Genomic DNA, 17,075 nt, shown 5'->3' on the forward strand with positions numbered 1-17,075 from the left:
GCGAGTTATTTAGTGTCCGTTCAAGCACATTTCTTGTTCTGGGTTGAAATACAATTCCCAATTTAGCAATTTCATAATTTAGTGGTTTCTGCTATATCAGAGCTATTTGAAATCTATCCCTAAAAGGGTATATAATATTCAAGGTGCACATTGGGTCATTCAGAATAACTTCACACACACCCGCTACTGTGTATTTCCAAGTCTAATTCTGGCACTAAACCCATACCTGTCACCCAGCGCCTAAATACTAGGCCTCAAATTTATATCCAGCTAAATCTGTCCCTAGTGCTGTAGCTGGGCGAGTTATTTAGTGTCCGTTCAAGCACATTTCTTGTTCTGGGTTGAAATACAATTCCCAATTTAGCAATTTCATAATTTAGTGGTTTCTGCTATATCAGAGCTATTTGAAATCTATCCCTAAAAGGGTATATAATATTCAAGGTGCACATTGGGTCATTCAGAATAACTTCACACACACCCGCTACTGTGTATTTCCAAGTCTAATTCTGGCACTAAACCCATACCTGTCACCCAGCGCCTAAATACTAGGCCTCAAATTTATATCCCGCTAAATCTGTCCTTAGTGCTGTAGCTGGGCGAGTTATTTAGTGTCCGTTCAAGCACATTTCTTGTTCTGGGTTGAAATACAATTCCCAATTTAGCAATTTCATAATTTAGTGGTTTCTGCTATATCAGAGCTATTTGAAATCTATCCCTAAAAGGGTATATAATATTCAAGGTGCACATTGGGTCATTCAGAATAACTTCACACACACCCGCTACTGTGTATTTCCAAGTCTAATTCTGGCACTAAACCCATACCTGTCACCCAGCGCCTAAATACTAGGCCTCAAATTTATATCCCGCTAAATCTGTCCCTAGTGCTGTAGCTGGGCGAGTTATTTAGTGTCCGTTCAAGCACATTTCTTGTTCTGGGTTGAAATACAATTCCCAATTTAGCAATTTCATAATTTAGTGGTTTCTGCTATATCAGAGCTATTTGAAATCTATCCCTAAAAGGGTATATAATATTCAAGGTGCACATAGGGTCATTCAGAATAACTTCACACACCCGCTACTGTGCATTTCCAAATCTAATTCTGTCACTAAACCCATACCTGTCACCCAGCGCCTAAATACTAGGCCTCAAATTTATATCCCGCTGAATTTGAATACAATACATTGGGCCAAATAATATATTTGTTGTTGTGGTGAACCATAACAATGAGAAAAACATCTAGTAAGGGACGCGGACGTGGACATGGTCGTGGTGGTGTTAGTGGACCCTCTGGTGCTGGGAGAGGACGTGGCCGTTCTGCCACATCCACACGTCCTAGTGTACCAACTACCTCAGGTCCCAGTAGCCGCCAGAATTTACAGCGATATATGGTGGGGCCCAATGCCGTTCTAAGGATGGTAAGGCCTGAGCAGGTACAGGCATTAGTCAATTGGGTGGCCGACAGTGGATCCAGCACGTTCACATTATCTCCCACCCAGTCTTCTGCAGAAAGCGCACAGATGGCGCCTGAAAACCAACCCCATCAGTCTGTCACATCACCCCCATGCATACCAGGGAAACTGTCTCAGCCTCAAGTTATGCAGCAGTCTCTTATGCTGTTTGAAGACTCCGCTGGCAGGGTTTCCCAAGGGCATCCACCTAGCCCTTCCCCAGCGGTGAAAGACATAGAATGCACTGACGCACAACCACTTATGTTTCCTGATGATGAGGACATGGGAATACCACCTCAGCATGTCTCTGATGATGACGAAACACAGGTGCCAACTGCTGCGTCTTTCTGCAGTGTGCAGACTGAACAGGAGGTCAGGGATCAAGACTGGGTGGAAGACGATGCAGGGGACGATGAGGTCCTAGACCCCACATGGAATGAAGGTCGTGCCACTGACTTTCACAGTTCGGAGGAAGAGGCAGTGGTGAGACCGAGCCAACAGCGTAGCAAAAGAGGGAGCAGTGGGCAAAAGCAGAACACCCGCCGCCAAGAGACTCCGCCTGCTACTGACCGCCGCCATCTGGGACCGAGCACCCCAAAGGCAGCTTCAAGGAGTTCCCTGGCATGGCACTTCTTCAAACAATGTGCTGACGACAAGACCCGAGTGGTTTGCACGCTGTGCCATCAGAGCCTGAAGCGAGGCATTAACGTTCTGAACCTGAGCACAACCTGCATGACCAGGCACCTGCATGCAAAGCATGAACTGCAGTGGAGTAAACACCTTAAAACCAAGGAAGTCACTCAGGCTCCCCCTGCTACCTCTTCTGCTGCTGCCGCCTCGGCCTATTCTGCTGCTGCCGCCTCGGCCTCTTCCTCCGCCTCTGGAGGAACGTTGGCACCTGCCGCCCAGCAAACAGGGGATGTACCACCAACACCACCACCACCACCTCCGTCACCAAGCGTCTCAACCATGTCACACGCCAGCGTTCAGCTCTCCATCTCACAAACATTTGATAGAAAGCGTAAATTCCCACCTAGCCACCCTCGATCCCTGGCCCTGAATGCCAGCATTTCTAAACTACTGGCCTATGAAATGCTGTCATTTAGGCTGGTGGACACAGACAGCTTCAAACAGCTCATGTCGCTTGCTGTCCCACAGTATGTTGTTCCCAGCCGGCACTACTTCTCCAAGAGAGCCGTGCCTTCCCTGCACAACCAAGTATCCGATAAAATCAAGTGTGCACTGCGCAACGCCATCTGTGGCAAGGTCCACCTAACCACAGATACGTGGACCAGTAAGCACGGCCAGGGACGCTATATCTCCCTAACTGCACACTGGGTAAATGTAGTGGCAGCTGGGCCCCAGGCGGAGAGCTGTTTGGCGCACGTCCTTCCGCCGCCAAGGATCGCAGGGCAACATTCTTTGCCTCCTGTTGCCACCTCCTCCTTCTCGGCTTCCTCCTCCTCTTCTTCCACCTGCTCATCCAGTCAGCCACACACCTTCACCACCAACTTCAGCACAGCCCGGGGTAAACGTCAGCAGGCCATTCTGAAACTCATATGTTTGGGGGACAGGCCCCACACCGCACAGGAGTTGTGGCGGGGTATAGAACAACAGACCGACGAGTGGTTGCTGCCGGTGAGCCTCAAGCCCGGCCTGGTGGTGTGTGATAATAGGCGAAATCTCGTTGCAGCTCTGGGACTAGCCAATTTGACGCACATCCCTTGCTTGGCGCATGTGCTGAATTTGGTGGTGCAGAAGTTCATTCACAACTACCCCGACATGTCAGAGCTGCTGCATAAAGTGCGGGCCGTCTGTTCGCGCTTCCGGCGTTCACATCCTGCTGCTGCTCGCCTGTCTGCGCTACAGCGTAACTTCGGCCTTCCCGCTCACCGCCTCATATGCGACGTGCCCACCAGGTGGAACTCCACCTTGCACATGCTGGACAGACTGTGCGAGCAGCAGCAGGCCATAGTGGAGTTTCAGCTGCAGCACGCACGGGTCAGTCGCACTACAGAACAGCACCACTTCACCACCAATGACTGGGCCTCCATGCGAGACCTGTGTGCCCTGTTGCGCTGTTTCGAGTACTCCACCAACATGGCCAGTGGCGATGACACCGTTATCAGCGTTACAATACCACTTCTATGTCTCCTTGAGAAAACACTTAGGGCGATGATGGAAGAGGAGGTGGCCCAGGAGGAGGAGGAGGAGGAGGAGGAAGAGGGGTCATTTTTAGCACTTTCAGGCCAGTCTCTTCGAAGTGACTCAGAGGGAGGTTTTTGGCAACAGCAGAGGCCAGGTACAAATGTGGCCAGCCAGGGCCCACTACTGGAGGACGAGGAGGACGAGGATGAGGAGGAGGTGGAGGAGGATGAGGATGAAGCATGGTCACAGCGGGGTGGCACCCAACGCAGCTCGGGTCCATCACTGGTGCGTGGCTGGGGGGAAAGGCAGGACGATGACGATACGCCTCCCACAGAGGACAGCTTGTCCTTACCCCTGGGCAGCCTGGCACACATGAGCGACTACATGCTGCAGTGCCTGCGCAACGACAGCAGAGTTGCCCACATTTTAACCTGTGCGGACTACTGGGTTGCCACCCTGCTGGATCCACGCTACAAAGACAATGTGCCCACCTTACTTCCTGCACTGGAGCGTGATAGGAAGATGCGCGAGTACAAGCGCACGTTGGTAGACGCGCTACTGAGAGCATTCCCAAATGTCACAGGGGAACAAGTGGAAGCCCAAGGCCAAGGCAGAGGAGGAGCAAGAGGTCGCCAAGGCAGCTGTGTCACGGCCAGCTCCTCTGAGGGCAGGGTTAGCATGGCAGAGATGTGGAAAACTTTTGTCAACACGCCACAGCTAACTGCACCACCACCTGATACGCAACGTGTTAGCAGGAGGCAACATTTCACTAACATGGTGGAACAGTACGTGTGCACACCCCTCCACGTACTGACTGATGGTTCGGCCCCATTCAACTTCTGGGTCTCTAAATTGTCCACGTGGCCAGAGCTAGCCTTTTATGCCTTGGAGGTGCTGGCCTGCCCGGCAGCCAGCGTTTTGTCTGAACGTGTATTCAGCACGGCAGGGGGCGTCATTACAGACAAACGCAGCCGCCTGTCTACAGCCAATGTGGACAAGCTGACGTTCATAAAAATGAACCAGGCATGGATCCCACAGGACCTGTCCGTCCCTTGTCCAGATTAGACATTAACTACCTCCCCATAACCATATATTATTGGACTCCAGGGCACTTCCTCATTCAATCCTATTTTTATTTTCATTTTACCATTATATTGCGAGGCTACCCAAAGTTGAATGAACCTCTCCTCTGCCTGTGTGCTAGGCCTAAATATATGCCAATGGACTGTTGCAGTGGTGGCTGACGTGAAGCCTCATTCTCTGCTATGACATGCAGACTGATTCTCTGCTGACATGAAGACAGATTCTCTGTTACGGGACCTCCCTCCTCTGCCTGGGTGCTGGGCCTAAATATATGCCAATGGACTGTTGCAGTGGTGGCTGACATGAAGCCTGATTCTCTGCTATGACATGCAGACTAATTCTCTGCTGACATGAAGCCAGATTGTCTGTTACGGGACCTCTCTCCTCTGCCTGGGTGCTGGGCCTAAATTTATGACAATGGACTGTTGCAGTGGTGGCTGACGTGAAGCCTGATTCTCTGCTATGACATGCAGACTGATTCTCTGCTGACATGAAGCCAGATTGTCTGTTACGGGACCTCTCTGCTCTGCCTGTGTGCTAGGCCTAAATATATGCCAATGGACTGTTGCAGTGGTGGCTGACGTGAAGCCTCATTCTCTGCTATGACATGCAGACTGATTCTCTGCTGACATGAAGCCAGATTGTCTGTTACGGGACCTCTCTGCTCTGCCTGTGTGCTAGGCCTAAATATATGCCAATGGACTGTTGCAGTGGTGGCTGACGTGAAGCCTGATTCTCTGCTATGACATGCAGACTGATTCTCTGCTGACATGAAGCCAGATTGTCTGTTACGGGACCTCTCTGCTCTGCCTGTGTGCTAGGCCTAAATATATGCCAATGGACTGTTGCAGTGGTGGGTGACGTGAAGCCTCATTCTCTGCTATGACATGCAGACTGATTCTCTGCTGACATGAAGACAGATTCTCTGTTACGGGACCTCCCTCCTCTGCCTGGGTGCTGGGCCTAAATATATGCCAATGGACTGTTGCAGTGGTGGCTGACATGAAGCCTGATTCTCTGCTATGACATGCAGACTAATTCTCTGCTGACATGAAGCCAGATTGTCTGTTACGGGACCTCTCTCCTCTGCCTGGGTGCTGGGCCTAAATTTATGACAATGGACTGTTGCAGTGGTGGCTGACGTGAAGCCTGATTCTCTGCTATGACATGCAGACTGATTCTCTGCTGACATGAAGCCAGATTGTCTGTTACGGGACCTCTCTGCTCTGCCTGTGTGCTAGGCCTAAATATATGCCAATGGACTGTTGCAGTGGTGGCTGACGTGAAGCCTCATTCTCTGCTATGACATGCAGACTGATTCTCTGCTGACATGAAGCCAGATTGTCTGTTACGGGACCTCTCTGCTCTGCCTGTGTGCTAGGCCTAAATATATGCCAATGGACTGTTGCAGTGGTGGGTGACGTGAAGCCTCATTCTCTGCTGTGACATGCAGACTGATTCTCTGCTGACATGAAGCCAGATTCTCTGTTACGGGACCTCTCTCCTCTGCCTGTGTGTGTGCTGGGCCTAAATATATGCCAATGGACTGTTGCAGTGGTGGCTGACGTGAAGCCTGATTCTCTGCTATGACATGCAGACTGATTCTCTGCTGACATGAAGCCAGATTGTCTGTTACGGGACCTCTCTCCTCTGCCTGTGTGTGTGCTGGGCCTAAATATATGCCAATGGACTGTTGCAGTGGTGGCTGACGTGAAGCCTCATTCTCTGCTATGACATGCAGACTAATTCTCTGCTGACATGAAGACAGATTCTCTGTTACGGGACCTCTCTCCTCTGCCTGGGTGCCGGGGCCTAAATATCTGAGAATGGACTGTTCCAGTGGTGGGTGACGGGAAGCCAGATTCTCTGCTATGGAACCTCTCTCCAATTGATTTTGGTTAATTTTTATTTATTTAATTTTTATTTTAATTCATTTCCCTATCCACATTTGTTTGCAGGGGATTTACCTACATGTTGCTGCCTTTTGCAGCCCTCTAGCTCTTTCCTGGGCTGTTTTACAGCCTTTTTAGTGCCGAAAAGTTCGGGTCCCCATTGACTTCAATGGGGTTCGGGTTCGGGACGAAGTTCGGATCGGGTTCGGATCCCGAACCCGAACATTTCCGGGATGTTCGGCCGAACTTCTCGAACCCGAACATCCAGGTGTTCGCTCAACTCTAGTTGCTACATTTGAGGGCTAATGCATGAGAATACACGCATAAGGCCTAAAATGTAGCAAATTGCACGAAATTCCTGAAACATTTATCTGAAAATTTAAATTCTGGTTTGCGGGTGTTTACGGATATACGGTTTGTACTATACAGTATATGTCCTATTTCTTTGCTGCTCATTTTGTATTTATGACCCAAGGTGGAAATGGATGGATCAAACCAGAGGTCCAATGAAACATTACCCGATTCAGAAAGGTTAAGGGTTCAGCTTACCACAGCCAAAAAGAAAATTGCCGCTGGCGAGGCATCTGAAAAGCTGGTAAGTCTATGCACTCTTTCATGCTTTCTCGGCCAGGATCGCAGTATAGCGGTGATCCCAGAGAAATGAATAGGATCCTGTTCATTTCTATGAGATCATCGCCACTCTTCAATATTGCCGCGACCAGTGTTGCCGTCTAGGCCTAGTCTTAGGCCTCTTTCACACGAGCGTGACGGATTAGGTCCGGATGCGTTCAGTGAAACTCGCACTATTTTGCAAGCAAGTTCAGTCAGTTTTGTCTGCAATTGCGTTCGGTTCAGTTTTTTCAGCGTGAGTGCAATGCGTTTTGATGCGTTTTTCATACGCGTGATTAAAAACGGAAGGCTTACAAACAACATCTTTGGGCAACCATCAGTGAAAAACGCATTTCATCCGCACTTGCTTCCGGATGCAATGCGTTTGTCACTGAAGCCCTATTCACTTCTATGGGGCCAGGGATGCGTGAAAAACACAGAATATAGAACATGCTGCGTTTTTCACGCAACGCAGAACTGATGTACGCAGACCCATTGAAATGAATGGGTCAGGATTCAGTGCGGGTGCTATGCGTTCACGTCACGGAAAACTCGCTCGTGTGAAAGGGGCCTTAATGTCTGCTTAGGACATATTCACATGTAGGCTTTAGGTGTGGTTAAAACTGTACCCGCAATTTCATCTCCATCCCCTCCAGTATACCACACTATTCCTTGACCCTCCTTCTCCTCTCCCACGCCTTCCATCAGTTTGCAATAAAAATACCTGATCTGTCTTTTTTTGAGCATCAGTTATGATCAGTTTGCATCAGTTGATGTTCCAACAGAGTTATTTTTGATGGGAGAAAAAAGTGTAGCTGAAACCCACCATTTTATGCCGAAAATCAGCCGGACCTCATTGCAGTCAATGGGTATCCGGTGGAGAGGTAGAGAATCAGGCAAGACCAGACCGGTGGGATCCGTAGGTGTCTGAACAGCCATACGGAGATGTGAACAAAGCCTTAGGGTACTTTCCCACTAGCGGCAAGGATCTCCGGCAGGCTGTTCTGGCGTGTGAATAGCCTGTCGGATCCGTGCTGCCGCTAGTGCACGCGTGCCCCTGGACTACCGCTCTGGCCCTATTGACTATAGTGGGGGAGGGCCGAAGTTCCGGTGGCCGGAGTTCCTTGACGCTAGTGTGAAACTAGCCTTAGCCACAAATGACTGATAGACTCTGGGATTGACATCTGTCTCTAGAGTATGCCCCCCCCCCGCCAACCTCCTCTTGTCTGGCCAGCGGTGGTCAGGACCAGAGAAAATGTCATAAAAATTCACTACCTATTTGCATTGTCCGCGGGATAATTACACTGAAATTGTTGTGTTTGTTTGTTTTTAGTGGAAAGAGGAAAAAGAGACAATTCTTCAGGACTGTCGACATTTACAGAATAATTATGACATATTGAAGAAGAAAACTGAAGCCTTCCATGATCAGGTCGATGAACTGCAGAAGGAGCGTGACCAGGTACCAGTGTTGCCAATCTCATTTTTTATTTTTTTCTGTACAATTTATCCAAAAATCACAGACACTGAACATTTTTACAGACAAACTGGAAACCCAAAATGAACAACAAAGATTATTAGTAATTTGCGTAAATATTCTAATACAGCAGCATTTAGTTTAGAAGCACGGATTGAATTTCGTGGTGTTTCTGGCCATGCCTCCGCACCGTAAAAAAAAGTGGTGCATGCACTATTTTTTTGTGGTGCGGACCGTCGGATGCGGATCGCGGACCCCATTCAAGTGAATGGGTCCTGGATCTGCATGCGGCTGCCCCATGGTTGGTGCCGGTGCATTGTGGACCGCAATTTGCAGTCCACAGCACGGGCCCGGCCAGCACACGGTTGTGTGCATGAGCCCTTAAGGTGTAACTTGCTTGAGAAAACTACCATAAGTTATCTTAAATCCGTCACGCTTACAAAAGTAGCGAACATGGCATAAAAAATAGCAAAAAACATCATCGCTTTGTACAAGCATGACCTTTTTGCCACCAATTTCTGGCACAAATGGGAGGACACATTCCCCCCACACGCACACCCCTTTATTTAAATGCACTCTATTTCATTTGTGCAGGCATACAGAGCAAGAGACATGGTTCAAGCTGAGATTTTACAATTTCTAAATGAAAAGGATTCACTCAGAAAGCAAGTTATGAAACTTACTGAATGTAATTCAGAGCTTAAACAGCAGATTCGAAGTTTGGAGGAGCAGCTACAGATCTGGATGGTAAGATGACATTTGGTCATACAAACTTAGGCCTCATTCACACGTCCGTGATGACATCAGTGACAAGATGGTCAGTAGGTCAACCTGTGAAGATGTCCGTGAGGGTGTTTGGCCCTTGTGTCTGTTTTTTGCCCTCCGTGTGTCATCCGTATTTCACGGACACTGCTCAGCTGAAAAATAATTTCAAGAGCATCTCCTAGCAATGATCTGTAAAACACGGATGAAACACGAATGCCATCCATGTCATGTCCGTGTTTTTTCATGGACATATAGACTATAATGGGCGTGATGGATCCGTAAACACAGACAAAAAAGGGCATGCTTCTGTAGTGTAACCCCGGAACCCCAGACCATGGTCAATCACTGATGTGCGAATGCACACATTAAAATCAATGGGTACGTGGCCCTACCTGGAAATGTTATATCTGTGGTAGCCGGGACAATTTTCACAGGAACTGTCATGTACAAACAAAACTGATTTATATTATAAAAAATGATTTTATATGAATATACCAGTATCTCCTGAATGTACACATCTTGCGAATCTGGGTGCCACCAAAAAGTATACACTCATGTAAAAAAGTCCATATTTGATATCTGACCCCAGCAAAGCTTTAGGCCTCTTTCACACAAGCAAGTTTTCTGTCCGGATGTGATGCATGTAGCATGAACTCTGCCTGTCCTGATCTTGGCCTGTTTCCTGACTTCGAGTGTCACCCAATACTTGGTGCTTCGAACCAATGTCTCTGACCCCTGTGGGTCAGCTGCAAACTACACTGGGACTACTCCATGAGGTAGTGGCCTGGTTATTTTCCTGCAGCGAAGTCCACATCCCTGTACAGGGGTTAAAGGGTGAATACCAGGGAACCGCTAGGATAACGCCCTTAGGTTTAGCCCAAAGCCAAATTGGTTAGTTGGCACAGTGGTTTCATGCTCACTGTCACAGCATCTGGCACTCTATCTAAAGTTCCCATGTACTAATTTGAGTGCCAGTTATTGTTTCATTCAACCTGGTGTGTTATTGTCCCTGTGATGAATTCTCCTTGTTTTCTGACCAAGCTTTTTATCTGACTACACTTCTGAATTTGCCCTTCCTTGTCTACAGTGATTCTGACCCTGGCCTGCCTGACATGCCACTTGCCTTTGGCTTTTCATTTATAATACCTCCTCGTTGGAGCCTGCAATGACTCTGAGACTGGATGTCATTGTGGCCTGACATTGTCTGATTCCCTCTATTAACCAGGCTTTGTTTCTGGCTTAGTCTTCCCTTGCTTGCGCCTCTGGTTAGCGACTACTCTATAGATGCAACCAGTGAAATCCAAGCAGTGAAGACCCAATCCCTGTGTAAGGGTTAAAGGGTGAAGACCTGGGAGTCCTAAAGACCCTAATAACCAGAGTGGTCTTCCGAGTGCAGAAGCCCCATGGAAAGTAGGAGGGTTACAATTATACAGAGCTGAATTAACTTCCCAGATTTCTATGAGTTAGGGGGTAAATTATAAGATTCAGCTTCACTCTTTATTACTCTCTGCTTTTCTCGGACAGATGAGAAAAGACGATCAAGAAGACGCCGAGCAAACGCCGTCTAAACATCAAAGGCTTGTGCGTATGGATGCAATTTGTCCTTCTGATGACGGTGACAAGGGCTCCTCTTGCAGCACATCTGAGGTTCGTGACATTTTATAATGTCGTTAATGTTTAATTTACCATAAATTACCTTTTTAAGAATGTATTACGTAGATTAAAATTTGCTACAGTAGGCAGTTCATGTCGTGAATACGCATTTTGGCACAACGTCCTTAGTGACTAATCGACACAATTTATCATCAGACATGATATTATCAGGAATCTAAAATTACAAATTTATATTAATTATGAGATTGATCAAGTGATTGGTAATTGAATCATAAATCTCTTTAACTACGGTGTAATTCTTCCTACTGCAAATTGAGTTTTGATTTGCCGTAACATTTCATCATTATTTTGCGGTTACGTTTCAGTCTTGGCAGGACCTCGGTTGCCAGGCAAACAGTGACCTCGCTGGACGTAATTCTTGCAGCTCCCTTGAAGATGTTTGTATCTCTAGGCTTTCTAAAAGGTAAGTGGCTCAGACAGACCTAAAAGCAAGCTGTAAACCTAAGGATCTGCCCACAATGGGGAGCCCTTGTGCACCTACCTTTGCCAACCTTTACCTGGGCTGGTGGGAACGGGAAGTGGTTTTTCGTTGACGATGGAAACAGATGGGCCGGGCATATTAATTTATGGCTACGGTACATCGACTATGTGCTGATATTGTGGTCAGGGAGCACTGTGGAGTTTGACAGTTTCGTGAAGGATCTTAGTTAGAATGATCTGGGGCTGTACTTTACATCTGAGATCCACAAAGATCAGATCACCTTTCTAGACCTGACCATCTTCAGGAATCTGAATGGCAACTTATGTACATGGCTGTTTAGAAAAGAGACCGCCACTAACAGTCTCTTACAATGGGAGAGCTGCTACCCTATGGCCCTGAAAAAAGACATCCCCAAAGGGCAATATTTGTGACTGCGTCGTAATTGTTCTAGGGTGGCGGATTATCATGTGGACGCAAGGGATCTACAAAACAGTTTCAAGAACAGAGGTTACCCAAAACTGGTCCTGGCTAGGGTATATCAGCACTCGTTAGCAGTAAACCCGGGATACATTGTTGGAACCGAAAATCAAAGTATGTGATGATGATCAGATTCGCATCATTGTCACTTTTGATGAGGCACATGGGAACGTACGTGTGGATCTCACCCAGTATTGGGGCATTCAAAAATCTGACGCCGATGTTAGGCACCTTCTGGATGCCACCCCGGCAATTACATTTTGCTGCGGCCGCAACCTCAGCAATAGGTCGGTGTGTAGTTTCCAACAATCCCCTCTAACAACAACCTTGCTCAATCAACAACCTATGGGCACGTTTCGTTGTGGAGGTTGCGTAGCATGTGGGGCTATTGGACCGGGTAACAGCTTCATCAGTACGGTGACACAGAGAAGGTTTGCCATTAAATTATTTATTAACTGCAAAACCAGAGGGGTCCTCTCTCTGGCCACGTGTGTGTGCACCCTACAGTATTTAAGCAAGACTATCCGGGAGTTCCGGGGATGAATTGGGGAACACCTCAATGATATCCAGAAAGGCTCGGATACTCTCATCGCACTCCATGTGAATGTGACTCATGACAGCAACATGGTTGTCACAAAGTTTCAAGGGGTAGAAGTGATTAGAAGATCCCCGAGAGGAGGAGACCCCGACCCCATGCTCAGTATATTCCAGCAAATAGTATTGATTGGCCGAATAATACACAGTAGCGAGTGGCCCTCCATCTGTCATAGGCACTACAGCAGATGTGCATAGCGCATTAGTCCCCTATATGCCAGAAGGCGCCACAGCAGGCAGATTGGGGACTTGTATACAGTGTTTGGCTACAATGTGTAGATGTCTTTAGGTCAATAGTAGTTTTTTTCTTTATTTCTTTTACTTTCTATTTGGATGTGTTAAATCAAGTCCCTCTTATTCAATGATTTCATTTTAATAAATACCTAATAAAGTTTAGTGTTTTAATCTAATTATTCAATGTTTCTTTAGTGAATATCTGTCCACACTACCATTAGGATTCCACAAAATCCTTGAACACAGACCTATGTGATTATATTATCAGTGGCCTACCTTCAATGGAGGCAGATCACGCAAGTTAAAGTGGCCCTGGAAAAAAAAACTAAGTGGCCCCATTTTGTAGGCGGGTCCAAATTAACACAAGGCGGGGCAACACAAGTAGATGGGGTCTGCAATATCATAGTGCAAAATACCATCTCAGCAGAAGCAAAAAACAAAGTGTAGCACAACATACTGCCCCAAAAGGTACCCCTCTGTGGTGGCCATCAATAGCTACCATCTTCTGTCCTCCTCCTCCAGTTGTCTATGGAGCAGCAGGCTTACGAGATGCGGTGCGGGCCACAGCAATTGAATTCCGGAGGACATGTGCGGCCGCTGGCTGGGTACATGAGTGCATGATTCCCACAACATTAATTACTGTTGAGAGCTTATTATGTACCCGGTCAGTGGCAGAGAGGAGGACTTGGGTGGGGCATTGGCCCACCGGAAAATTTCCCTGTAGGGTCTATGGCCAATCTGCCCCTGGCTAGGGGTACCAGGGGGAGAGGGGGCTTTGCATGGAACTCCTTCTTTTCCCGACAAGTAAATACTGCATTTTCATTGAACTACCACTAGGTGGGGGTCAATGCAAAGAGATTATTTCAGCCTCCATTCCAGTCAATGCTTCCAGTCAAACTCTGTAAATTCCTATGCACTGAGCTCCCCCTAGTGGTACATGCAGGCAGCCAGCTTTGTAATAGAAGGGAAGCAGATATATTCAACGTATTTTTGCCAGTTGTCTAGTATAAATACAGTACATTGAGAAATATGGTGCTGAGAATGAGCATCTTTATGAAGCACCTATTTCACTTTTAGTGGGTGAGGCGGACATTTTTTTTTTCATTCAAATTTTTCCACCTAATAAAAAAATGTCAATTAGTAAGAAATCTGGGGCATTGCTCTTTGTGTTGCCTGAGAGCTTGCGTACTGGGAAACTGGATGGGGCAGGGGGGCCCATACTAAGTATTGCTGAAGGGCCCTATGGGATCTGGGTACTTCCCTGGATATTATCATGATTACAGACTACATATAAACTGTCTGTAGTCTAGTCCTCTATCTACCTACCTACATTTGGTAGGTCTGTAGGAATTAGAGGACAGTTGCTTCTTTTTCCACCTGAGATGCATTGGAATGATAATAATAACCTGCCTAATTTAAAGGGGTTCTGCACTTTGTTAAACTGATGATCTATCCTCTGGATAGATCATCAGCATCTGATCGACGGGGGTCCGACACCTGGGACCCCCGCCGATGAGCTGTTTAAGAAGGCAGTGGTGCCTCAGCAGCGCCACGGCCTTCTCACTGTTTACCACATGCCCAGTGACGTCACGACTAGTATCACTGGCCTGGGCGCGGCTAAGCTCTGTTCCCTTGTATGGAGCTTAGCCCCTCCCAGGCCAGTTGATACTAGTCGTGACGTCACAAGGCCAGCGGTAAACAGTGAGAAGGCCGCGGCGCTGCTGGATTGCCGCTGCCTTCTCAAACAGCTGATCGGCGGGGGTCCCAGGTGTCGGACCCCCGCCGATCAGATGTTGATGATCTATCCAGAGGATAGATCATCAGTTTAAACAAAGTGCAGAACCCCTTTAAGTTCTGATTTTCAGTGCATATAAGAATATGTCAATCCTACATTTAAAAAAAAGAAATATAAAATAAGAAATGGTGCTCAATATATATATTTTTTTTATTTCCTTGCACTCAGTTGCTCCAATGAACTCCCCGATCTTCTTGAGGCAGAAAGAACAGAGGCAGACTTCGACTTTGAATATAAAAAAGGTAAACTGTTTTGACTAAAAAACAGAAATGAGTTTTGTTCACTTTGGCTCACGAGTCACAAAAATATCCCCTCCCCAAATCATGACTTTGGTACCAGATTTCAAGTGTGGATTGCCTTTATAAAGAGTGGGATTTAATAAGCAAATGACCTCTGATCAGAATTGTCTGGCAAATTATATCAAAAAGTGGACTAAAGCACATGTATGCTAAATGTATTATGTGTTTTAGGTATATTTTATGTCTACCCTCTATCTACCATGTGTGGGGCTATAGCTGGCCTTTCCTTTACCCAGAGTAAAGATTCAGTGTGACTCTACACAATGTCTCACACCTAGAATGTAACCGTCTGATTCCCACCCCACGTAAACACGAGAATTTATCAAGCCCTGCACTCCAGAAATCTGTCTATGAGCAGTCAAAACGAGATTTTGAGGTCACTTGCACAACTTTTTGTGACTAACTATGTTAAATGGGTTGGCATATGTCATACATTGGGGGCATATCGCTAGGATGTCTGATAGGTTCTCTGTTCACTTCTATGAGGCTGACGGAAATAGCCGAGCCAGCACGGTCCGCTCTCCTTCACTTTGCGCCCTCCGTTCTAGAGCTAAATGCTAATCACAGAGGATGGACCTGCACCTATCAGACATTGGGAGTATATCCCAACAATATGCCCCAATGTATGAGATGGCTTAACACCTTTAGTAAGTTTCACTCCAGAGTTATGACTACTAAAAAGTCGCAAAAAGTCCCAAAGCCACCACAGTAGGGCAATAACGTAGAAATCTGAAGTAGCATTTATAGACAAAAGTGTTAGGTTTATAGATGAGCCAAATTCAACAAACAATGTGCACTTTTTGATTACTCTGGCACAAAGTACGCCAACACAGAATTTAAATTTTACTCAATTTGCGTTAATTTTTTTTTTTCAATTGGTCTTTATTAAAAAATGTTTGCAGTTTTTGTGATGGCTCATGTGAAGCCTTATCTTTTTGCACCAAGGGGCTTATTATCATATCATAAAAAGCACATTTTTCTCGGAATTGGGACCACAGATCAGGAGGGGAGGAAGTACATTGTATTCAGGGTGAAAGCACACATCTACAAATGGGTTGGCTTCAATTACTGGTACGAGTTGACACATTCCCTTTAAGGGGTTGTCCTGGTTCAGAGCTGAACCCACACATATCCTCTTCTTCACCCAAGCAGCTCTGTATACACAGTTACACAGAGAATGATATCCCCGGTGTACAACTATCAGTGACTGACAACTATCTGTGTATCAACACTTACACTGAGAATACTATCAATCACTGATAAAATCCCCCCCATGTACAACTATCAGTGAATGACAGCTATCTCTGTATACACACTTACGCTAGGAATGCTATCAATCACTGATAAAATCTCCCCCATATACAACTATCAGTGACTGACAGCTATCTCTGTATACACACTTACACTAGGAATGCTATCAGTCACGGATAACCCCGCCCCCTCCATGTACAACTATCAGAGATGGACAGCTATCTCTGTATACACACTTACACAGAGAATGCTATCAATCACTGATAACACCTACCCCATGTACAACTATCAGTGACTGACAGCTATCTGTGTATACACACTTACACTGAGAATGCTATCAATCACAGATAACACCTACCCCATGTACAACTATCAGTGACTGACAGCTATCTATGTATACACACTTACACAGAGAATGCTATCAATCACAGATACCACCTCCCCTGTGTACAGCTATCAGTGACTGGCAGCTAATTCTGTATACACACTTACACAGAGAATGCTATTAATCACTGATAACACCTCCCCCGGATACAACTATCAGTGACTGACAGCTATCTCTGTATACACACTTACACAGGGAATGCTATCAATAACAGATAACACCTCTCCTGTGTATAGCTATCAGTGACTGACAGCTATCTCTCTATACACACTTACACAAAGAATGCTATCAATCACTGATATCACCTCCCCTGTGTACAACTATCAGTGACTGACAGCTATCTGTGTATACACACTTACACAGAGAATGCTATCAATAACAGATAACACCTCTCCTGTGTACAACTATCAGTGACTGACAGCTATCTCTCTATACACACTTACACAAAGAATGCTATCAATCACTGATATCACCTCCCCTGTGTACAACTATCAGTGACTGACAGCTATCTATGTATACACACTT

The 17,075-nt window shown here is 46.5% G+C and overlaps 1 protein-coding gene across 4 annotated transcripts in view; it reads left to right on the forward strand.

Annotated features, from left to right (window-relative positions):
• Positions 1-17,075, forward strand: part of CARD14 (caspase recruitment domain family member 14) — an 83,967-nt gene that overhangs the window by 41,221 nt on the left and 25,671 nt on the right. For all 4 annotated transcript variants that reach the window (XM_044300320.1, XM_044300321.1, XM_044300323.1 and 1 more), the window contains exons 6-11: positions 7,048-7,167; positions 8,515-8,640; positions 9,250-9,402; positions 10,945-11,067; positions 11,400-11,497; positions 14,784-14,857. In XM_044300320.1, the coding sequence (XP_044156255.1) occupies positions 7,048-7,167; positions 8,515-8,640; positions 9,250-9,402; positions 10,945-11,067; positions 11,400-11,497; positions 14,784-14,857 (694 nt within the window). The remainder of the gene's footprint in view (positions 1-7,047; positions 7,168-8,514; positions 8,641-9,249; positions 9,403-10,944; positions 11,068-11,399; positions 11,498-14,783; positions 14,858-17,075) is intronic.

Source organism: Bufo gargarizans, chromosome 6 (assembly GCF_014858855.1).
Source record: "Bufo gargarizans isolate SCDJY-AF-19 chromosome 6, ASM1485885v1, whole genome shotgun sequence".
Taxonomy (NCBI): Eukaryota; Metazoa; Chordata; class Amphibia; order Anura; family Bufonidae; genus Bufo; species Bufo gargarizans.